At 37.6% G+C, this 24,463-nt stretch overlaps 1 protein-coding gene across 4 annotated transcripts in view; it reads right to left on the bottom strand.

Annotated features, from left to right (window-relative positions):
* diaph2 (diaphanous-related formin 2) overlaps positions 1–24,463 on the bottom strand; it is a 601,287-nt gene that overhangs the window by 359,237 nt on the left and 217,587 nt on the right. For all 4 annotated transcript variants that reach the window (XM_073058409.1, XM_073058412.1, XM_073058410.1 and 1 more), the window contains 6 exons: positions 19,434–19,544; positions 18,436–18,554; positions 16,653–16,769; positions 14,877–14,995; positions 10,980–11,044; positions 6,810–6,914 (listed from right to left, as the gene is read on the bottom strand). In XM_073058409.1, coding sequence (XP_072914510.1) covers positions 6,810–6,914; positions 10,980–11,044; positions 14,877–14,995; positions 16,653–16,769; positions 18,436–18,554; positions 19,434–19,544 — 636 coding nt within the window. The remainder of the gene's footprint in view (positions 1–6,809; positions 6,915–10,979; positions 11,045–14,876; positions 14,996–16,652; positions 16,770–18,435; positions 18,555–19,433; positions 19,545–24,463) is intronic.

The following is a 24,463-nucleotide window of genomic DNA, read 5'->3' as shown; positions in this document are numbered from 1 at the left end:
AGTTGATAGTAACTTTAATATCACCACAGATCCTAACAGACCCATTCTTCTTGACTACTGGGATCATGGACATTGCATGTGGACTCCACTCAACATTGGAAAGAATTCCTTCAGCCTCCATGCAATCTAGATCACTGGCTACTTTATCACAGATGGTATAAGGAACCAGATGGGCTTTGTAAAACTTGGGTTTGGCATTGTCATTTAACATTATTTTACTCTTGATATGTTCTAGTTTCCCCAATGCTATCCCTGAACAATGCTGTGCTGTGACATCACCTTTCTCAACTTGCTTTCACTTGACTCTGTTGTAGGGGTTGTTGCATGCAAATAATGAATGGATCTCCAAGCTGTAGTTGTCTCAACCAGTCACGACTCAACAATGCTACCCCTCCTGTTTTCACCACATACAAGCCCAATGTGGCTTGTTGGTTGGTGTGTTTCACTGTTATAGATGTCATTTCCCTAGGAATTATCTTTTCTCCTATACAAGTTCTTAGTTGGACATCTGCAGGCTTCAGTTCAGTATCTTTGAAATGCCATTCACTCATTTTGTGAAATGACTAATAAGTGGAGCAAGTGTCCAAATCCATTTTGATTAATTTGCCATTCTCTAAGCTATATTACTTGTTTATTGTTGGTTTTCACATTGTGAATCTCAAGGCTACGCAGCCCTATGTCACCATCATTATTATCAGATTTTTCATCCAACAGTATCAAGATTAATGCTGTGTTTGAAACTGCAACTTGACTTTTTGTCTTTTTTCTCATCCCTGTGTAGTCCATTTACTTTTGTCTTCCCAATTTGCTCTTGGTAGGCATCCTACCTTGTTGCATTTTCTGCAAGTTTCACCTTTAAACCTGCATTGGTCTGGTGTATGAGAGCGCTGCACTATTTGGTCAACAAGGCAGGTTTCTGTTTAGACATTGCTATTTTATTCATTCACACTTTCATTCCTGACTGCAACTCAAATGTGTCTCTAAATTTTCCATTGATACAGCAACTTCAACTGTTCTTTTAAATATGCATTGTGCTTCTCTTAGGAGCTGTGTTTGAAAGCTTTCTTGTAAGAATCCAAACACTAAACCTTCTCTCAGTGCATCACTAAGCCCATCATTGAACTGACAATGCTCAGATAATCTCCTCAGTTTACCCATGTAAGCTGAAATGGACTCCCTTTTCTTTATGAAACCTGAAGCATTCTGTAATCAATGATGGTTTCAGTTCTAAATGTTCCTGTAATACTTTCACAATAACAGCAAAGCACACTTCAGCTCGTTTGGTTGGAGTCATTAAACTTCTAAGTAAACTGTATGCCTTTCCACCCAATGCACTCAGCAAAACTGGCACTCACTTTTCATTGGCTATTTCATTTGCTTAAAAATACTGTTCAATTCGTTCAGTATACAATGTCCAGTTATACTTTGTGCACTTGAAGACATCTAGCTTTCCACTGTAGCCAGCCATTTATGCTCTTCTAATTTATGATTATCAATGTTTATGAACCCATGAATTCATTCATCTTCTGCTTTAAAAAAAAACCTGACCATCTTTCTATTTCACTTGCTAAGAAACAAACAAGTTGTGCGATTTTTAAAAATATAAACTTAAACAGGTAGGTAGTCATCTCAGGTTTGTTTAAAACTGCCTCATCACCACTGTTGTTTTATAACTCTAAATCATACAACTAATTAAATGAAAAACATAGAACCAGGAGATATTGCATGTCTACGCCATTTTAACTTTAGTGAGGCAAGCACATATGGCATGATGGCATATTGGAATATGACAATCACGTACTTTTACAAATAAAATGCATAATCAATTATTTAAACAAAAATACTGTATCAAACATATTTAAAATATTGTTCAAATATTACTGAAATATTAAATACACGACACTTTACTTCCTTTCACACAGAATGCACATCACCTCTCTCAAGTACAAGGAAAAGGTTTTGGTTATGAGCAACTGAATGAATAGTGAAAGGATTTTTAATTAAAATGTTTTAAAGAATTTCCCTGGAGCACTGAACTTTGAAATATTGTATATGTCAGTTCAGGTACAACATAACAATGTATTAAAATCCATGCCCAGACATTGAATGATTGCATGCAGGGTCAAAACTGGTGCATGTCAATCTTGATTTACATTTTTTTAATAAGTATTCAGCTGGTAACACTTCGAATCAGAATCAGGTTTAATATCACTGGCATATGTCATGAAATATGTTAACTTTGCAGCAGCAGTACAATGCAATACATAATAGAAAAAAACTTAACTATAATTAATATAAATATATTAAATAATTAAGCAGTGCAAAAATAAAAAGTACACAATTGAGAAAAAACTTAATTACAGTAAATATATATTAAATAGGTAAATTAAGTAAGTAGTGCAAAAATAGAAATAAAAAAGTGTGAGGTACTGTTCCTTGGCTCATGTCCATTCAGAAATCGGATGGCAGAGGGGAAACATGTGTTCTGTAATCATTGAGTATGCGCCTTCTCACTTCTATACCAGCAATGAGAAGAGAGCATGTCCAGGGTGATGGTGGTCTTTAATGATGGATGCCAGCTTTCTGAGGCACTGCTCCTTGAAGATATCCTGGGTACTACGGAGGCTAATGCCCATTATGGAGCTGACTAATTTTACAACTTTCTTCAATCCTGTGCAGTAGCCCTATAGCAGACAGTGAAGCAGCCAGTCAGAGTGCTCTCCATGGTATATCTATAGAAATTTGTGAGTGTCTTTGATGACAAACCATATCTCCTCAAACTCCAAATAAAAATATAGCCGCTGTCGTATCTTCTTTACAGCTGCATCGATATGTTGGGTCCAGGTTAGGACCCAACACCCAAGAATCTGAAATTTCTCATGCTTTCCACTTCTGATTCCTCTATGAGGACTGGTGTGTGTTCCCTCATCTTACCCTTTCTGAAGTCCAAAATCAATTCTTTGGTCTTACTGATGCTGAGTTAATAAGGTTAACAGAAGGTTCTTAGAAAACCCACAATGTTGTTTTTTTCTCCCAACCCTTTTATCTTTACCTCCTTTACTTGAATTAGAGTGATGGAACTCCACACACAAAGTCAGACAGTCAAACCATCTGAACAATTTCAATGGATCCTGGTTGAGTTTCACATCTCTTATTATCCTTATCTCACCAAATTGTAGTTCATTCTTAAAACTTCAGCTTCAGATTTCCCTCAACTTTTGCGCAAGATTGCTTCATCTTTTCATTCCTGAAAAGCCTGGTTTTAATTTGATTATTATGCCTTCTTACTTGATAAGTTCTTCATATTTATGCCATCAAATCCACTTAACACTTAAAACACACCTTCCAAACTCACAAAAATACGAGCCAAATTTATTGAAAATAAGAAATGAAAATGTTGGCAATTTGCAGCTCCATCAAAAAGCATCTGCAGCTTTTCAGCACAACCTATTTCCCTGGTTCTGATGGAACTTAAGAATATTAAAGAACATTAAAACACTTTCTCTCTTCGGCTATTGCCTGGGCTGTTGTGATTTGTTTTTTGCAGCTTTATTTCAATTTCATATCTGCAGCTTCCACAGCATTTTGCTTTTGGATCCATGTTTTTTCAATCCTTAGTAAGCTAAGGCCTTGAAGTACATGGTCAAAAAATATCCAGAGGAGAGCTGCCCTGTAGGTGAGGTACAAGATACCCTTTTGCAAATGAAGCTTAACCTCTGCCCCTTTGTATTCTTCTTTCCTTAAAATAAAGGTCAATTATCCATTAGCCCTCAGGATATTTAATAATCTTTTAAAAAATTGTAAACCAGAACAAGTTTAAGCTCTTCTATATTCCTTTCTTTTTGTCATTTAAGTAATACTCTAGCAATTTTAGTTCTTTGTCCAATAAATGACAAATATAGTTGTATTCATTGTTCTTCTCAATTAGAAATACCAAGTTTCTTTGGAAACAAACAATCTTCTGAAAATACAATGGGAATTCAATCATCTCATTATTTAACATTCCTGATTGTCAAATCGTTGTACATTGAAAGTGTTTTTGTCATTTCAGTGACTTGTAGTTGGACATTGAGCATATCCAGTATCATTTCCATGGTGGCTCTCCAAATAATATTTGACCAGCATGCTGCATGATTTCCTTATATTTACATTTCCTACACTGACACTTCTTTTATCCTTTAATGGCTCTTAGATCCCTGAATTGTTTTGTTCAATTGAGCTCACCTGCATGCATTCTCATTCAGATCATGTTTCCACCTGTCATAATGGTCAAATTGCACAAATTCATATCAAAATAGTTTTGAATAGTCTTATCTGCTGCTCCAATTCAACTACTTTATTTCCCTTTTTGCTTCACAATACACTCTACCTTATATTGGTTAAGTATAAGTACTAATTTTCAAATCTGGGTTATTTTTGTGCAACTGGGAGCTAAAACCCAAGTACTCCAAACCAAGAACACGGACTGTTCTGTGTAATAGCCAAATGTCTCCTTCAATGGCTTGATTTCCTGATAGCTTTCTAAGCAGGCCATAATTTATCTGTATTCTGTGTGCATTTACTTCAACCACTCTAAAAATCCCTTTGGTGTTTCAATGAAAAATACCATTAGGTTAATTACACATGACCTATCTTTCACAAGAAAAGTTCCACTCCATAATCCCTTTTGTTTTCTCCAACACTTGTGCTATTTATTTATTTAGAGAGACAGTGCAGAACAGGCCCTCTGTCCCAAAGAGCTGCACAACCCAGCAACCCACTTATTTAACCCTAGCCTAATCACAGAATAATTTACAATGGCCAATTAACCTACTAAAAAAAGATGTCTTTGGGCTGTCGGAGGAAACCACAGCATCAGGAAGAAACCCACGTGGTCATGGGGAGGACATACAAACTCGGTGCAGACTGTGGCTGGTGGGGGGGGAGGGAGGAGGGAGAGAGGGAGAGAGGAGGAGGAGGAGGAGGAAGAGAGAGAGAGAGAATATTTATTTTGGTGTCTATTTATGAAGGTACATTCACTCCATTTTTAATATTTGGCATTCAGGTTTGTGATCTGCAAATGCTTAATTTAAATGTCTCTCCTTTTTTCATAAACAGTACCTACAAAAAGTATTCAACCCACTTTCTTAGTATAATCTAAACTTACTCTGGATCTTGAATTTATAAGCTATCCAGTTCTGCTTCTCTCACAATGAGACCTTTTTTGTTTATAAAGTGCAGAAGCTGGAAATCTGAAGTAAAAACAGGAAATGGTGGAAAAATATTCCTTGAGTCGGGCAGCATCTGTGGAAAAGGAAACTACAGTTTCAGGTAAGTGACCCACAGTCAGCATTTTCTCTCTCCTGTCACCACACCCACCCATAATACCATTCTGCTTCTTCAGGATTTCAAGCATCTTGGAACAGTTAATTTCAACCTTGGCCACTCTGTGACTATATCGCCACACTGAATTTTATATAAAACCAATCTTTTACATTTGGTGCAATACTGAACAAATTTGGATAAGGTGGCCATGATGTTAAAAATGCTAGACCACATTTAGAGTACAGTCCTGATCACTGAATTATGAAAAACAAAATAGGAGTAAGGTAGAATTGCTGATAAGATTCACCAGAAATGCAAGGTCATCAGGGAAGGATGGACAGACTGAGTTTTAACTTCATTCAAAAACCATTGCTACAAACTTGACCTATCACTTAGCATTTTAGAAGAATTGGTGTAGAATGACCTCCAAGATGACCACAATCTTGTGTTTTTCATGCCTCAATGACCCGGAGAGCTGGTTGTTGTCAGGGCCTGCTGCTTTGGCTCTTGGTAGGGTCACCCATGCCAAACAGCTCAATGGGTAAAGGGGACTAAAAGTAGTCCACCAGTCCTCCAGGTTCAGTGGTTCAGCTCAGGGCTAGCAACCCTGACTGGCCAAACAAAACTGTGACAGAAACAGCAATGAAGAATCCCTCTACAACTGTGTGCACCAGTACAATTTGACAGTGTGCCATAGAAGCAGAAATGAGGTCTCTGAAGCACACAGAGAAGATGGCCAAGGACAGAGGTTGAGGACCTTCAATGCTGCCCTAAATGCCAGCGGGATAGTGGGTATTTACATAACAGTGTAGAATGAATATTTCAACATAAGGAAGAGGCGAAAGATAGGCCATCAAGATAACAATCACCCAGCAACTGTTTAGATAATTCAAAAGTAACTTCCTTACTGAATGAGAATACCTGCCAACACAAGGAGTAGTTGAAGCAAAAACGCAGAAGTCACTTGTACAGAAGAAGCAACTTTCTTGCTAATACATCTAAATTCTCAAGATCCACTACCCACAACCCTTTCACCATCCATACAATTTCACCTTTTTTTGTACTACTGAGATGATTTTAATCTGTCCGTCCAAAGGGCCTGAAAATGCCAACACAAAACATGCATCTTACCCAAATGTTTTTTTCTACACAAAAATTTATAACAAAATTTTACTTTTGTCATTAAATTTATGCATTTTCTACACTAAATTTCTCACTCATTCCCAAATATTTTTAATATTGAACCTTCAGTGTAAAATTATACATATATAGAATCCAATTACATCTCACTACTTTCTGATGGAATTGATCAAGTTGGGCAAAATCAGAAATGCAGTCTCCACAGTTCCCTTTCCATGTTATTTTGGATAAAATTTAGAACACAGTCAATGCAACATACATTGTATATAATAACATGGAATATGCAAAATCCAGTCTTACTATTTTTCTATTAACAGTTAGCCTTTTGATCACATTGATGAAATAAAACAAATATTTTATAGTACCATTGTTTCTAGCTGAAGGACTTTTGCTTCAAGTTCTTTTATCCTTTCATCTTTCTTCTGACTTTCAGCCTGAGCTTCTTGTCGAGCTGAAAATTCTTCATCAAACTGAAACAAACATACAGTATTAAACTTTATGTATATTATTTAATCAATGTGTACTTTACATAATATAGTACCATTGTTTGATAAGAATGAACTATTTATTACACTAGGAAATTCTCCTTATTTAATTCTTTGAAGAAGAACTTTTGCTAGGTACTCATCCAAAATTTCTTTATGCATATTCAGATTCAGTTTATTGTCATTTAAAAATCACAAATGCAATGCAGTTAAAAAATGAGACAACGTTCCTCCAGAATGATATCAACAAAGCACATGACAAAATAGATTACACCAGAAAATCCACATAATGTTTGGCAATCCCCAATCCAGAGTCCGGAGAGGCTGCTGTGTATTGATATGTCAATATTATCATGCAAAATACTATCTGTGCATAGATAGTAACTGGATGCTTGCGGAATATAATTGTTGTCTTGAAGTAACATCCTCCTTGTGCAGTTGGATCCTGGACTCCCTCACTTTCAGACCCCAGTCAGTTTGGATTGGCAACATCTCCACAATCTCCATAAGCACAGGTGCACCACAGGGCTGTGTGCTTATTCCCTGCTCTATTCACTTTGCACTTCTGACTGTAAGGCTAAGCACATGTCCAATGTTATATTTAAGTTTGCTTATGATATCACTGTTGTTACCTGAACCAAAGATGGTGACAAATCAGCATGTAAGAGAGAGGTTGAAAATCTGGTTGAGTGGTGTCACAACAGAAGCCTCTCACTCAATGTCAGCATGACCAAGCAGGTGACTATTGACTTCAGGAGGAGGAAACCAGAGGTCCATGAGCCAGTCTTCATTGGGGAATCAGAGCTTGAGAGGGCCCACAACTTTAAATTCCTCAGTGTTATCACTTTAGAAGATTTGTCCTGGACCAAGCATGAAAGTGCCATTACAAAGCTTAGGAGGACCAATGGTGCCTAACAGCAACTCCTTTGCCTGCATCTTCAGAAACAGCTCTATTTCCATTTTTAATATCTTGATTTTTCCCTTTCAGGGTTCTTTTGAAGACTGGAGCTGGAGATACACACTGACTATGGTTCTTTGTGGGAACGGGGTTCCATGAATGGCTGTTGTTCAGCACGCCAAGGGTTCGGCCTAAGAGCTCAGCTTGCCTTCATAGGACCGAGATCTCGTGGTTCTGGAGACTGACGGATTGAAGGTCGGTGTCACGGCAGGAGATCGCAGTGTCATGGTGTGTCGTCGGGGGAGTCGGAAGATCTACAGCTGTGTGCTCAGAGACCCGAGATCTTTGGTCACGGGGGGGGGGGAGATGTCAAATACCAGGTGAACAAGTAGTCTTTGGGGTAACTGGGTCTGTGTCTTTGCTGTTGCTTTACTCACGCTTGAATGCTCGGTGGTGGGTGCCGATGCTTTTTTTTTGCCAGTGGAGGGAGAGGGGATTGTTGCTTGCTGCGGCTTATGCACAGGAGGAAGGGGAGCTGGGGCGGACTTTGGGGTTCTTGTGTTTAACTGTCGTTCATTCTTTGGGGGCACTTCTCTGTTTTTGTGGATAGTTGTGAAGAAAAAGCATTTCAGGATGTATATTGTATACATTACTCTGACATAAAATGTCTTTTTGAAACAAAGAAAAACACTGTAGTACCTCTACTTCCTTAGTAGTTTGTGAAGATTTGGCATGACATCTAAAACTCTGACAAACTTCTTTCAATGTGTGGTGGAGAGTATTGAATGGTTACATCACAGCCTGGTATGGAAATACCAATGCCCTTTAGGGAAAAACCTACAACAAGTAGTGGTTATGGTCCAGACAATCGAGGGTAAAGCCCTCCCCACCACTGAGCCCATCCACAAGGAATGCTGTTGCAGAAAAGCAGCATCCACCGTCAAGGACTCCCATGTTCTCTTTTTGCTGCTACCATCAGGAAGAAGGAACATGAACCCCAGAAACAGGAACAGGAACAGATTCAGGAACAGTTATTACTACTCAACTATCAGGATTTTGAACCAGATGGGATAACTTTACTTGCTGCATCACTGAACTGTTCCCACAACCAATGGACTCACTTTCAAGGACTCTTCATCTCATGGTCTTGATATTTATTGTTTGCTTGTTTGTTTATCTATTTACTTTTGGACTTGCAGCTTGTTGCCTTTTGCACATTGGTTGCTTGTCCATCTTGTTGGATGCCACCTTTCATTGACTCTATTGTGTTTCTTCGATTTAATCCATATAATTTCAAGAAAACGAAACTCAAGGTTGTGCATGGTGACATACATGTACTTTGATAATAAATTTATTTTTAACTTAGAACATCAAATCCATCACAAATAAGAAATAGCTATGGTAAATCGTCATATTTGGCTTATCTGCAAAGGCTTGAAAAATGACTGCACCAAGTAAATGGTAAGCCATAAAGCTTTGAATAGGGTCTATCATTGTGACTTTGCAAATAATGTACTCAGGTTTAGTCATGAGAACATTTTTTGTGTCCCACAAAGTGACCAATCAGCTCTCCAATTGCACTACAAACAGGATAAAGCATGCTTACTGCTAAGTGCCCCAAATAACATTATCAGGCATTAGAATATGCAAAGCTAAAATGGGAATTCTCCAAGAATTTTAAAACGGTACTCATTTCTTTTTATTTCTCATAAGAAATGCAAGGCTCCACAGTTTTGTTTGTAATTACCTTTGAGGACAGCTTAAAATTTTCAAAAAGTAGAACATAGAGACAGGACTCCTTAACCGGACACAGAACGTCTACTTAAAGTCAAAGTGTATCAACTCGAGGAACGACACCCCTTATACTCATTACTTACAGTGTAACTCATGAGTTAATCATAATATTTTTCAGTCCAGTTCGCTTGTTAAGTTACCAATCTTACAATACTCAGCTAATAAAACTCTGGACAAGTGCAACAAACTGTTTAAGTTTCAGCAGACATACTTTAAGGTGATTGGAGAAAAATATAAGGGGAATGCCAGAGTTAAGTTCCCCCTTCCCCCCCACCCCCCACACATGCACACAGAAAGAGTGGTGAATGTGTGGAACACGCTGCCAGGTATGGTGGTCGAGGCAGATGCATTAGGGACATTTAAGAAACTCTTAGGCACGTGGACGATAGAAAAATGGAGGGTTGAAGGACACGTACTGTGCTATCGTATTCTATGTTCTTAAGTAACAAGTTAGTGAAAAAAAGAAAGTGCCAGTCTTCAGTGCACTATTAAGTATACAGTATGAAAATCACAAAGAACAAGAGAGGGGGATAGCAAGGCATTACAAATGACATTCCCCAATACTTCAGCAACGAGTTATAACAGATAATTAACCAAGTGGATATCTTCAGTGCTCTAAGTATCTGTGCTTCTATTTCTTAATTTAGCATTTAGTATTTGTATTCCTTTAACTTTGGGATTCCCTGGTCTTAATATTTTATTAAAACTAAGATGCTACTCAATTTACTTCCGTTCAGTTCTTGTTGACTGTATCATGTAATCATTGGATTCAGCTTTGAAATTCAGATTCTTCCCAAAATCCTTGGCAACAAGCCAACAGCACACTACTACAGTAACCAAAAATATGCTTTTGAATAAAGAACATAGTTATGGCAATAGAGGGAGAGAATACAATTCTGGCTAGAGCCTTTGGTTGGCACAAATGTGACAGGGCAAATACCTGTTACTGTAAAATAAAACCGTACATTTCAGCGGAAGGCTGTCATGTTCACAAATAAATTACATGATGAAAAATAAAACAATTCACTTGCATATCACTAAAGATTCATAAGTTATTCATAATATTCTTTCATAAAACATGACGTAATGCTGATGCTCTTAAGAACATTACTTGGCTTGTGTTAACGATACTGAATCTTTCTACAGTGAACCCTGTTGATGTATCTAATCATCAATAACTAAACCTCATTAAATAGTGAACATTCAATTAGTGAAGCTGAAACTGTCCACTGCCTCAGTACAAACATCTCACAAATGGTTCACTTTTCTTCGCCCATCCAACACACAGCAAAAAGAAATAATCGTTTCAATAATCAATTTAATCATTTTTGCTTTAAATTGTTTTCTTGCAGACTTGCCTTCTTAGAAAATTCCAATGCCTTCTGTTCACTCTCTTTGACTTTTTCTTTATCAACACATTGATCTGTTGAGACATTAAGTGATTATGTGGTTGTTGATTTAACTGCTTTTACAATAAAAATATTTAAGCTGAATTCTAACACAATGACCACATTTGGTTGAAATTCAAGAATATAAATCTTTAGTTGACCAATAGCAGAACACAATAACGTGTCAAGAAATGTTATGTCATCAAGAATGATACACAAAAAAGGCAGAAGGAACTCAGCAGGTCAGACAGCATTTATGAGGGAAATGAGCAGTCAATGTTTTGGCCTGAGACCCTTCATCAGGGCTGGAGAGAAAGAGGACAGAAGCCAGAATAAAAATGTGGGGGGTGGGGGGGGGGGGGAAGAAACAAGCTGGTGGGTAATAGGTGACTCCAGGTGAAGGAGAAGACAGATGGGTTTGGGGAGATTGCAGGGTGTTGTGGGAATGATGTGAGAAGCTGAAAGGCAATAGGTGGCAGAGGCAAAGAGCAGAAGAAGATGGAATCTCATGAGAGGACAGTGAACCTTGGTACACAGAGGCAGGTGTAGGTGATGGGCAGGTCGTAAGGTGAAAGAGGGGAGAGAGAAAGGCTAATGGCACCAGAGTAAGAGGAAACAAAGAGAGCTGGATGGGGGTGACAGAGGGAAGTAGTAACTGGAAGTTAAAGGAATCAATATTGATTCATTCAGGTTGGAGGTTATCACAATAGTAGAGGAAGCCATGGACTGACATGTCAGTGTGGGAACAGGAAGTGGAATTGAAATGGCTGGCCACTGAGATCCTGGCTGTTACAGTAAATAGAGCAAACATGCTCGATAAAGTGACCTCTGATCTGTGTTGCATCTCACCAAAGCAGAGGAGGTCACATCGAGAGCACCAGACATAATAAATTACACTGATGGATTCACATGTAAAGGGCTGCCTCATCCAGAAGAACTGCTAGGCTTCTGAATCTCACCCGATCCCTCAACACCATCTTTAAGGTCAAGGAAGCAAAGCAGTATCTGCACTTTCTGAAGAGATTGCGGTGAGTGAGGCTCTCCCCATGCACTGTGTCCCCCACCTACTCTAACCTATTTTAACAGGAGCACCATGCACCATTAAGGATGCCCTGACCAGCTGCATCACCATCTGGTAAGGTAATTGCAAGGCATCAGAGCACAAATCAATACAAAGGATTGCAAGGATTACTAGGAGAATCATCAGGGTGTCTCTTCCACCCGAAGATATTTATCTGGAGTGCTGTGTACCCAGGGCCTTAAGCATTGTCAAGGATCCCTCCCATCTATGCAACAATTGCTTGAGGATGCTAATGGCCCTGGGTATGCAGTGCATCAGGCAGGAGGTACCACAGCATTAGGATAATAAATATTAGGATGGGGAAAAATCTTCTTCCCAGACTGTGAGACAACTGAACGCCCTGCTAGCTCCAAGGTCTCATCACGCATAAAATGCCAGCAGCATTATACTGATTACTTTTTAACTAGTGTTGCTCCGTTGTGCCATACTGACTAGTAATGCACCTTATTATTTCTTAATTTATTTGTGGTATTATTACTTTAAGCGTAGTGAGTATGTTATATTTTCTGTGTTGTGCACCCTGGTCCGGAGGAACATTGTTTCCTTTGGCAGCAAACATGTGTATAGTTGAATGACAACAAAGGTGAACTTTATTGGTGGTGATGGAGGTGATACAGGAGCAAGTGTAACACTTAATGTGGTTCCAGAAATGCGCACCTGAAAGGTGATCGGTGGCAAGGGATGAGCTGACAAGTGAGTCAGAAAGGGCTAGGGCGAGAGTGAGGGGGGCCTGGTAGTGGGATCCCATTGGAACTGGCAGAAGCTGCAGAGAATGACGTGCTGGATGTGGAGGTTCATGGGCTGATAGGTGAGGATGAGAAGAACCCTATCTCTGTTATGTTGGTGGGGGGAATGGAGAGAAAATGTGCGGGATATGCTAGAGATACAGGAGAAGTCGCGTTGATAGCAGTGGAAGGAAACCCCTGTTTTCTGAGGAAAGGAGGACATCTTCCTTGTCCTGGAATAGAAACCGGCAAAGTTACAAGAGTATACGATCCCTGCAAGTGACAGGGTGAGAAGACATGCAATTCAAGTAACTGTGGCAGTCAATGGATTTTTCAAAGATGTTGGTAGATAATGTGTCTCTGGAGATGGAGACAAAGATATCAAGAAAGGGGCGAGAGGTGTTTGAGATGAACCAAATGAATTTAAGAGCAGGGTAGAACTTGATGGCCAAGTTGATGAAATTGACAAACTCCATATGGGTGCTGGACGCAGCATTGATGCAGTCATCATTGTAGCAGAGCATTACTGATGTAGGCTTCATACATGGATTGTTCCACATAGCCAACGTAAAGCCTGGCATAGCTGGGGCCCACATGAGTGACCACGGCTATGCCTTTATTCTGGAGAACGTGCAAGAAGCGAAAGAGAATTTGTTCAGGGTTAGTACCAGTTCTACCAGAGTGTGGTGGAGAAGGTAAACAGGTTAGGTCCATTATCAAGAAAGAAGTGGAGAGCCCTGAGGCCTTCCTGATGGGGGATAAAGGTGTACAGGGACTGGATGTTCATGGGGAATATGAGGCACTGACAGCCAGAGAAATGTAAGTTCTTTAAGGGGTGGAGAGCATGCAAAGTGTCACAGATATAGGTGGGAAGGGGGTCAAAATGAGTCAAGTTATGAGGATACAAGTTCTGTAGGACAGGAGAAGGTGGTGACAATAGGCCTACCATGGCAGTTAAGTTTGTAGATTATGAGTAAAAGGTAGAAACAAGCACTGTGGGTTGTGGAACAATGAGGCTGAAAGCTGTAGAGGGGTTATCTCTGGAGGTGAAGAGGTCAGTGACAGTCCAGGGGACTTTGGCCTCATGATGCTCAGTCAGGTCCGAGAGTTTCTGCCTGCACTCAGTAAGATAGAGGTTAAAGGGCATACTACAACAGCACTATCTTTGTGCATTGGGTTGATTGTAAGGTTGGAATTAGTGCAGAGAGGAGAGAGCAGTGCATTCAGTGGAGGTTAGCTTGGGATAGGAGAGATTAGTGGTAAAATTAATACAGTTAATATCACGTTAGCTGTTAGAGATGAAAAGATCCAGAGCAGGGAGAAGACCAGAATAGGATGCTCAAGAGGAGGAGGGAGCCTTAAGGTGGGTGTCCTTGTCAAAGAAGTAGGCAATTATCAAAAAAAGGTTTTGAAAAAAAATACCATATTTTAATGAAATCTAACATATGGTTTTGAAATACTGCAAATGTTCAAGTCCGTGATACGATCTGCCATCCATCAAAGTGAATAAACTGCAGAAGTTCTGCACTGCACCATTGGCCAGAGATAAAGAATAATTATGCTATAAAATGGTTCTCCATCCAAATTATGATAATTTCCTTAAATTTATACATTTTGGCTTAAAATAGCAATGTACTGCATACAACAGTTAGTCAGCAATCAGAACAGAGAAATTACAAACAATTTCCAAGCTATTTGGATTAATTAGTGTTTCATCAATTATGTTCAAATGTACAGCTGTGTAAAGAATATGAAGTTGCTTCATACACTTTGTTATTGCATAAGCAGAGCATCCTTTCATCATGGGGATTTAATTAGTTTATGTGAAATTGCTCTGTTGTGCCCATACTGACTAGATTAGTAATGGCCAACTTAGTTTATTTGAATTTTTAAAAAATTAACAGATGGACTTAAATGGAAAGTAAAATATATTATTTTATAACAGTGTGGGACCTCTAGAAAATCATTGCAGAGAAACAATGCAATGAAAAATATACTGCCGAAAAACTCCAAAAGAGCTATTGATACTAGTTCACTACATGAACCCAAATGCAGACGTACCTACAAGATGACTAAAATCCACATCTAGTCGCTTACGATATTCAAAGTCAGGATCTGTTCCATTTCGATGTAAGACTATCTGCGAAATACATTCTTCAATTACCTTGTAATACTGGGGTCTAAAAGAAATAATAAAAATAAGTTATTTTTGAAGTGAGAAAGAGCATTGCCAAACACCATTACAGAAGTATTATAAACATTTTATTTAACGAGCAGACCAAAAGGAGCTCGACACAACAACTCTTATTCACTTGTGATGTTTACATAATAAATCTTTCTCAAATTTGGTACAATAAAGCCAAAGCCCAAACAGAGAAAGCAAATTATTTTACATTTACGAATAATCTAAGTCAAATGCACAATAGTTACTGGATACCCTATTAGAATAACAAAACAGAAAGTGGCAATTCATATCCTAAATTGGGATAATTTAATTATTGACAAGGTTTGTAATCTCTAGCAATAAACAATTTCACAGATATTGGACCAGACTTCTTTTTGAAGTGGAGCACACCACCTATACTTGCTACTAAAGCTAACTGAGTGAAGTCCAAACCCACACTTTTGTTGAATGCTAAAGATGTCAAGGTACGTCACTGGCTCTGAACATCTTACGTTTAAAAGCTAAACTAAATTGAATAAGCAATTAAAATATTTCAAAATGGTTGAAGGTTTAAAAGTAAATAAAATAACCTAAAACTATCAGGTGCAAAATTTGAATAAAGATCCCCCAGCATGAGAATGTAAAATTCTAGCATCTCCTGTGTAATCTCAGCTCGAATGGAGGGTCCAGCATACTTCCACATTCACACAAGAGCCTCTGTAAACTTGTAGCAAAACCCTGACAAAGATCACAAACTTGTAACTTTGTTGATAAATTCTGAAAGCTCTGTTAAAATTGGTAGATGGGAAATGAAGTCAATAATATTTGATGCTTCAGAAAAAAACAATACATTAACATGGGTTCTCATTGTTTAAAATCTTAATTCTCTGATGGGAGAAAACATTATTGAGTCCCTATTTGACTCAATGCTCATTTAAAACTTGCTTAAAATATAAAGGTACTAAATTTTTTCAATAAATTGAGATTTAGTAGAAGTATGTGAGCAATTGAGAATAGATAATTGCTTTGACCTTCACTATGCATTAGTCAGAGAAAGTTTTAATTGTAATTCATCATGAAACAAATAACTGGAGTTCTAGCAAATATTACTCTTGTTTAATAAAGATTTACAAAGCACATAAAATTACTTGGCCTTTTGATTTCATCATACTTTGTATACAATTTCAAAATTTAGTCAGAAAATTCCCCTTTAAATAGTCTTTCATTAATTTTACAGAAAATAAACCACTTCCATAACCGGAACCATGTGGAAGCTTGCTATACATAGACTGGCTGCTACATTTCCTCTATTACACATTCAAAGTACTTTCTTAGCTCTAGAACAGTCAATGAAAATCAGAATGGAATAGAAACAGTTTGAAAAGACGTACTTACACTTCTGTTAACAATGAGAAATACAATTTGATGTCTCATATTAATTTTACAATAAATTTTCCACCGGTTATAATTTAACAAAACTAATTTTGCAGTATCTTTCCAACTATGCAAAAATAAGTGATATACTACTGTTGCTTAAACAATGTAATCTTATGTACTATTAATAATTTGCATTTCCATAATTGGATATTATTGTTAGAATCATATTTATTGACAATTTCTTCATATGACTCCTGATTCACATTCAAAATTACAAAGTAGTTGTGACCTCTCACCTGATATAATAATCATTCCTGATGAGTAATAAATGTTGCAGAATCGAGAGAAAATAATTTTCTGCAGAAGTGTCCTTCACCATATTGGATAGCAGATGATAGACCTCATTCATGTCAGTGAAAATGAAGTTAAGAACAAAAATGTTCATCCGTGTAACTAAATTATCTGAATAAAATACAGAACTTTACATTCAAGAAAGTACAAAACAAGAGTCTATTTTCTAATATTTATAGTATTTCTCCCCAATAAGAGCTTTTGCCAATATTCTTGCAATACTATGGCTACTTACCTTCGATAATATCCCTCAGCTCAGCTCAACTCATGGGACACAAAGTCTTTGCAACCTGTGGATCACTGACTATCAAATACATCTAAATCTACACCAAGCAAATTTCTAATTACTGTGTGTGCTCTAAACTACATTCCATTTACTCAACATTCTTGTGCACAATGAATGCAACACTAAATTTAAAAAATTCATCATCTTCAAATCTCAAAACCTTATCTTCACATTTTCTGAAGTGTCCCACCACTACAGCCTTCCAAGTCCTGCAGTTACAGCCTCTTGGGCTCTCCCAGTTTTAATTGTGGAAGGCATCCATGCCATCTACTGTCTAGATGTTAAGATTTGGAACTTTCTCTTTACACCACTTGCCTTCTTCTCCTGAATGATTCTTAGAACTTACTTTAATCATGCATTTGGGCATTAGTGCTTCATGTAAAATTTTATGTGATATTGCTCACATGTGCCAATTTGGAAAGTTTTAATATAGTGAATATAAATAGGAATTCCTGAAATTTAAAGTGCATAGTTAAAGTAAATGAGACAATTTTATGAAGATAATTCAGTCATCCTAACTGAATTTATTTTTTAATAAACCAATTATGATTGAATTCTAAAGTCACTGGAAATATTCAACACCTGGAAAAAAGGTGGCATGAAAAGGACAGATGTCCTAAAATTTATCCCAGTTAATGACATTAAATGTTCTATGCCATTTATAAAATTCAGTTCCACTGAAAACAAATCTAAAACTGTAATGTGCTTGTACATTCTCCCCATAACTGCACGGGTTTCCTCTGGGTGATCCTGTTTCCTCCCACAGTCTCACAGTTGGTAGGTTAATTGGTCATTGTAAATTACCCCATGATTAGGCTAGGATTAAATCAAAGATAGTTGCCAGCTTGGTTTGAAGGACTGGAAGGGCCTACTCCTCACTGTACCTCAATAAATAAAATTTAAAAAATAAAAATTTTGCCTGTTGATCAAAATGTCTTACCAAATAATATTATTTTTTAAACAGCAACTGAAGCAACACTAATTTTCTGCTGCACTCATTTTTACATGCAGAACTAAAAATAATTTATTGAAAGATTTTATCCACTACTGATAAAAATCAGCCTTGCCAACATAATTGAACACAAAAACCCAGACTGCACAGGTACATCATGCAGGAAACCACAATGACTTTTGGGAATATATGATGAATGGCTTTGTTCATTAAGTGGAATGCGATTTTAGGGAAACATGACTAAGATACACTGCGTAACTAAAGATGGGGTTGACAAGAATATTAGACCAATCGCTTTAATTAGATCAAAAATACAAACATACTTATCTCATAAGTAAATGTTTACAATACAATACTCATTCTGCATTTAGTGAGCTTCCAGTGAGGAATATGGAGTTTCATTTAAGGTATCACTGCTTTTTCCATTATAATTTGTTAACACAAATTAGCATAAAGGCACAAAATTAATACAATGATATGATAAGGATATTCCATTTCAGATCGAATGTCTTCCAGTCGATGTGATACTTCAATGTAGTCTTCTTCCTTATTTTCATCAAAGACTTTTAGTTGAATATCTAGTTCTTCATTTTCTTTCTCTTTCAGTACCTGATAAATCCAACAGTACAATTTAAACCTGCGAACAATGTGTGATTTTCAGGAAAGAAAAAGAAAGCTTCAACACATACTACAGCATAAAACTCAATTTAACAACCAGCTTTTTTTGCTTGCAATATTCAGCATCTGAACAATAATTTTGTTAAGCTTTTAACATACCTATCCTGTTAATACTTAAATTATGAGACAGAATGAACTCGAATCTGCAATGCAAATCTATTAAAAATTCAGGTAAAAAATAATATACCAAGTGCTAATATTCATGGACAATGCAACTGTCAGGTTAAGCAAAAATATTAACATGGCCAAGCTTCCCTTCAGAGGAGAATCATGCCAAAAATTAACTTGTTTTACTGAAAATGAAATACACAAGCAACATGTAAAACAGAGCACATCAGTACCAAACTTGATTCTATCATTGACAATTTTAGGTATTTTCAGTTTTCTGAATTAACTATCCTCCGAGTGTCCTTTTTGTAAATCTGATGCTACATAATTTTCTTCAAAATCACGAATTTATAAGACTCCTTATATAATTAATACATTTTTCTTATACTAAATTATTTTTTTTATATTAGTTCATAAAATTTTTGGATTACGTTAATGTTTGGCTTAATGTTTACATTACATTTACCATTCCTCAAAAGACCCCAGTGATGAGGCCCCCAGTGTTAAAAATCATTCTATCTTAATGCAATTATCAAAACTATATTTTAAGCCATGTAACTAGATTAGTGATTAAAATGTGTTAATTAATTCTTTTGCCCTTCTTTTGACACATTAGCATCGCCAAAAAATATGTTGCAGTAGTGACCTATTCTAAAGCCTTTTTCAAAAGTTGTGACAGAATATACTCTTAATCCTTCTTACAGGTAGTATTTTTTTCAATCCACAACGCAAGAATTCATTTCTCAAGTGTATCCTGAAATCCAGATCATCTGGAGATGTGACGAGAGCATTAATTAACTGCATACAGGCAACCTAAGGAAAAAATAAATGCCAATATTAGCTACATTAACCAACGCGAGCAATATATTTCAAATGTGGATTCTCTCAATCACACAGAATCTTAGCACATCATGCTATGTTGCATTTTAAGCCAGACACATATTTCTGCTCAGTCCAGCATTTCACTTTAGATTCAAATATATCAATTAGTTAGCCATGAAGAATTAAGGAGCTGTAAAAAGGTGCACCTGTGCCCCTGTTAATTCTAACATGGGTTTTCCATGTGTTAAAATCGTCATGAGATGAACAATTATCTGCACTCAAAAGCTAGGTTTAAAAAGATACAAAAACTCAACTATAAAAGGATAAATGAAGGACAATGCTATAAATATCACTGCAGTGAACTTTAATGGATATGCACAGTCCAAAGAGAATGCACATAATAATTAATGGCACAGATGCAAATGAGCATTAATTAGTTACACAGCAATTGAGTAGAAGTGCCAAAAGCTAATTCAATACAATATTACTTGCATATGAATCGTAATCGACGAGCTATCTTCAAATTACAAGTAGGAAAAGATTAAAAGGGTGAGTGGTGTTTATGTACAGATATGTAAGGGAATACTATAATAAACCAGAACCAACATTAATCAAGTCAAAAATTATAATTCCTACATGGACCTTCAGAAGCAAAGCTCCAACCAACTTTCTTAAAGGTTATTCCCTCCCTGCTGTTTAGAATATTAATAAGGTATTTAAGTAATTCCCCCAACCACTGAATCTTGCTTCCATAAATAAGCAACGCAGAATTCTATCTATTTTAGTGCAAAACAAAGTCTTAAAACAATGCAAACAATTTTCTTAAAATTCACCAAGTTCGAAAAAAACAGATTTGGATTAACTCACATTTTCAATACCCACTCCAACACTAAATTCCTTCAAATAGGAAATTCAGGTTGTCTTCGGCTTATAAACACCAGACTTATGGACCACCTTACATATGATCAAGCTCCCATTGTTAATAATCTCAAAAGTCCAACAAACATACAGTACATTCCTACAAATCTCCACCATCTTTTTACTAATAGTTTTAGTTTCATCAGTCTTATGTACTTCTGATGCAATCAGTCTGAAACTATGGAAAATATGGTTATTATATCAAGTAACCTTCATGTATGTTCCAGCCTACAGACCACATCAATTAATGGATATATTTGTAAAAACAGCATCCATTTGATTTCCAAAGATGGCCTGTAATCAAGGACAAAACTCATACAGAATCTGAATAGATTCCTAACAGACACGTCGACAAGATTTAGAATTATCCTCAATGAGTTCCTTATTGAATAGCACTTGCAGAGGAAACATAGGAAAGTATGTGTTCAGAATTACTTTGAGCTTCATTCAAATGTTACAGTAATGAATTATTTTCAATGCATCACTTCATAGAGTGCCACAGTAGCATTCTTACCTTATGTACAGTACCTCTGACATCTCCCCTAAACTTTCCTCTACTCACCTTAAAATAACCTCCTCTGGTATCAGCCATTGCCATCCTAGGTGAAAGGCATTGGCTGCCCTCTATCTGCAGTACTGTGCAAAAGTCTTAGGCACTTATAAATATAGGTAGGGTGGCTAAGACTTTTCCACAGTACTGTATTTGTCACCGTGGAGGAGAGTGAATTTGTAAATCTAGCGGAAACAAAGTATGTTGAAAATGGCGAGTGTGGAGTGTCACAGGAGGGGTGTGGGACAGGTGGCAGAGGAGGAGTGCCAGGGTGGGGGTGGTGCAGGTGAAGTTATACCCACCCCTGAGACACCAGGCACAGTAATTTGATTCCAAACAATTGATTTATCGATCATTACAGAATGTCCCTCTCATGCTTCCCACTCCCTCCCTCTTCTCTCAATTATGATTCCCCTTTCCCTGCCCTCTTCCTACTTTCAGTCCAAAATAGAGACCCACATCAGAATCAGTTTCATTATTACTCGCATCATTAAATTTGTTCTTTTCTTTGCGGCAGCAGTAAGTTGCAATACACAAAGTACTGTGCAAAAGTCTTGGGCACCCTAGATATAGGTATCAATATAGATATACACACACACACCTTTGACTTTTGCACTGTACTGTACACCTCAAAATTTTATGCATCCTATCAAGCCGCCTCGCAATCTCTGTTACTTAAAAGAGACAAGTCTCAGCTCGCTCAACTTTTCTACATACATGTACTCTAATTTAGGCAGTATCCTGGTAAATTTCTTCTGCACCCTCTCCACAGCGTCTATATCCTTCCTCTATGTGACAACAAGATCTGAACACAATATACCAAATTATTTTCAGATATTCCATTAATTTTGACCAGTGAATCTCACATAAGTGGTAGGGAAGTTACTGGAAAGAATTCTTAGTGATAGGATTTATGAGATTTTGGAAAACCATGGCCTAACTAGGGAGAGCCAGCATAGCTTTGTCTGGGGCAAGTCATGTCTTATCAACTTGACTGAGTTTTTTTGAACAGGTGATGAGGATGATTGATGAAGGTAGAACTGTGGATGTTGCCTACCTGGATTTTTCTAAGGTGGTCGACAAGATCTCTCATGGGAGGCTCATCTAGAAGATTAAGATGCATGAGATCCATGGTGAATTGGTCATTTGGATCCAGAACTGATATGCATATGGAAGACAAAGGGAGTGGTCGAAAGGACTTATTCTAGCTGGAGATCTGTTATTAGTGGTGCTCTGCACGGATCTGTCCTGGGACTTCTGCTGTTTGTGATGTATATGAATGACCTGGATGGAAGTGTAGATGGGTGGGTTTGGAAGTTTGCTGATGATGCAACGATTGGTGGCGTTGTGGATACTGAGAAGAGTGACAAAAGGATACAGCAGATGTAGTTTAGCTTGATAAAATATGAAGTGTTGCAACTTGGCAGTCAAAATGTAGAGACAGTACACTGTTCAGGGCAAGACCCTTAAATGTTGATGAGCAAAGGAACCTTGCAATCCAAGTTCACACATCCCTGAAAATGGCTACAAAGCTTAATAGGGTGGGTAAGAAGCATGTGGCATGATTGCCTTTATTAATCCAGGCATTCAGTTTCAAAGTCAGGATGCTGTTCCATTATCCAAGAAAGGGAATAGAGGAAATTATAGACCAGTAAGTCTTACTTCAGTGGTTGCTAAGTTGATGGAGAAGATCCTGAGAGGCAGTATTTATGAACATTTGGAGAGGCATAATATGATTAAGAACAGTCAGCATGGCTTTGTCAAAGACAGGTCGTGTCTTATGAGTCTGATTAAATTCTTTGAGGGTGTGACTAAATATGTTGATGAAGGTAGAGCAGTAGATGTAGTGTATATGGATTTCAGCAACACATTTGATAAGGTAACCCATGCAAGGCTTATTGAGAAAATAAAGAGGCATGAGATCCAAGGGGACATTGCTTTGTGGATCCAGAACTGGCTTGCCCACACAAGGCAAAGAGTGGTCGTAGACAGGTCATATTCTGCGCGGAGCTCGGTGAGCAGCGGAGTGCCTCAGGGATCTGTTCTGGCACACCTTCTCTTCATGATTTTTAAAAATGACCAGATGAGGAAGTGGAGGGATGGGTTATAAATTTGCAAATGACACAAAGGTCGGGGGTATCGTGTATAGTGTGGAGGGCTGTCAGAGGTTACAGCACATCAATAGGATGCAAAACTGGGCTGAGAAGTGGCAGATGGAGTTCAACCCAGATAAGTGTGAGGTGGTTCATTCTGGTAGGTCAACTATGATGGCAGAATATAGTATTAATGGCAAAAATGTTGGTCTCCATGAATAAAGCAGAATTATTTGATTCCTCAGCAGGCTTCAAGGCAGATACAGTGTCTTGTATTCATCCCCTAACCATTTGTTCACTTAAATGAGCACTGCAAAAGGGATTTTGAAAAGTTTAAAATTTTAAAAAGGGATTTTAAAATTTGTGAATCACGTGCTCCTTTTTTGACAGTACAAACCAAAAAAAAACATGGAAAATGATAAAAGATAAAAAACAAAACATTCAAAAAATTATAAGTCAGCAGTTCAAAGGTATTCACCCCCCTTTACTCTATACTTAGTTGAAACAGCTCTTGTAGCAGATATAGCCAGCAGACTTTTTGAATAAGTCTCTATTAGCCTTGCACCATATGATGGAGCAGGATTTGCCCATTCCTCCTTGCAAATTTGCCTAAGCTGTGCAAGGTATTAGTTGGGGAGTTACAGTGGACAATAAGCTTGAGTTCTTGCCACAGATGTTTGGTGAAGTTCAGCACTCTGACTGGGCCACTCAAGGACATCAATTTTCTTCATTTGAAGCCACACCACATTTGCTCTGGCAATGTGCTTTGGGGTATTGTCCTGCTGAAAGATACACTTCCTCCACAGTTTATAAATATCCTTTTTGAGCAAGGCCTTAGAGATTGTAGAGCCATGAACTTTACCTCCACTTTTCAGCCACTGACTTCTGTAGCTCAGTGACTGTTGGCATTACAGTAGCCTCTCTTACAAGTGCCATTCTTCTTCGGCAACTAAGTTTGGAGGGGCAGCGTGGCTGTGGTTTCCTACTTTTTCCACTTTTTTACAACAGACTGCACTGAGCTCTGAGGTATATTCAGTGCCTTTGAGATGATCTTGTACCCTTCCCATATTTGTGCTATCACCTGACCTGACTTGAATGCTCTTTGCCTTCATTTTGGTATGCTCTGTTGAAAATCCTGTTGGACCTTACAGAGAGAGGGAGTATTTATTCCCATGAATTCATTGAAAACAGGTGATCCTCCAATTTTCTATTCTACTTCAACAAATTGGGTGAGTTGGTAAGTTAATATAATATACTGCCCCAGAGAAAAGTTAGCGTAGTAGTTACAAAGGGAATGAATTCTTCTTCAGCCTCAATTTTGGTTTTTACTTTTTTAGTGAACTGTTGAC

This window comes from Hemitrygon akajei, chromosome 10 (assembly GCF_048418815.1).
Source record: "Hemitrygon akajei chromosome 10, sHemAka1.3, whole genome shotgun sequence".
Taxonomy (NCBI): domain Eukaryota; kingdom Metazoa; phylum Chordata; class Chondrichthyes; order Myliobatiformes; family Dasyatidae; genus Hemitrygon; species Hemitrygon akajei.
This window is presented reverse-complemented; position numbering and strand designations above follow the sequence as displayed.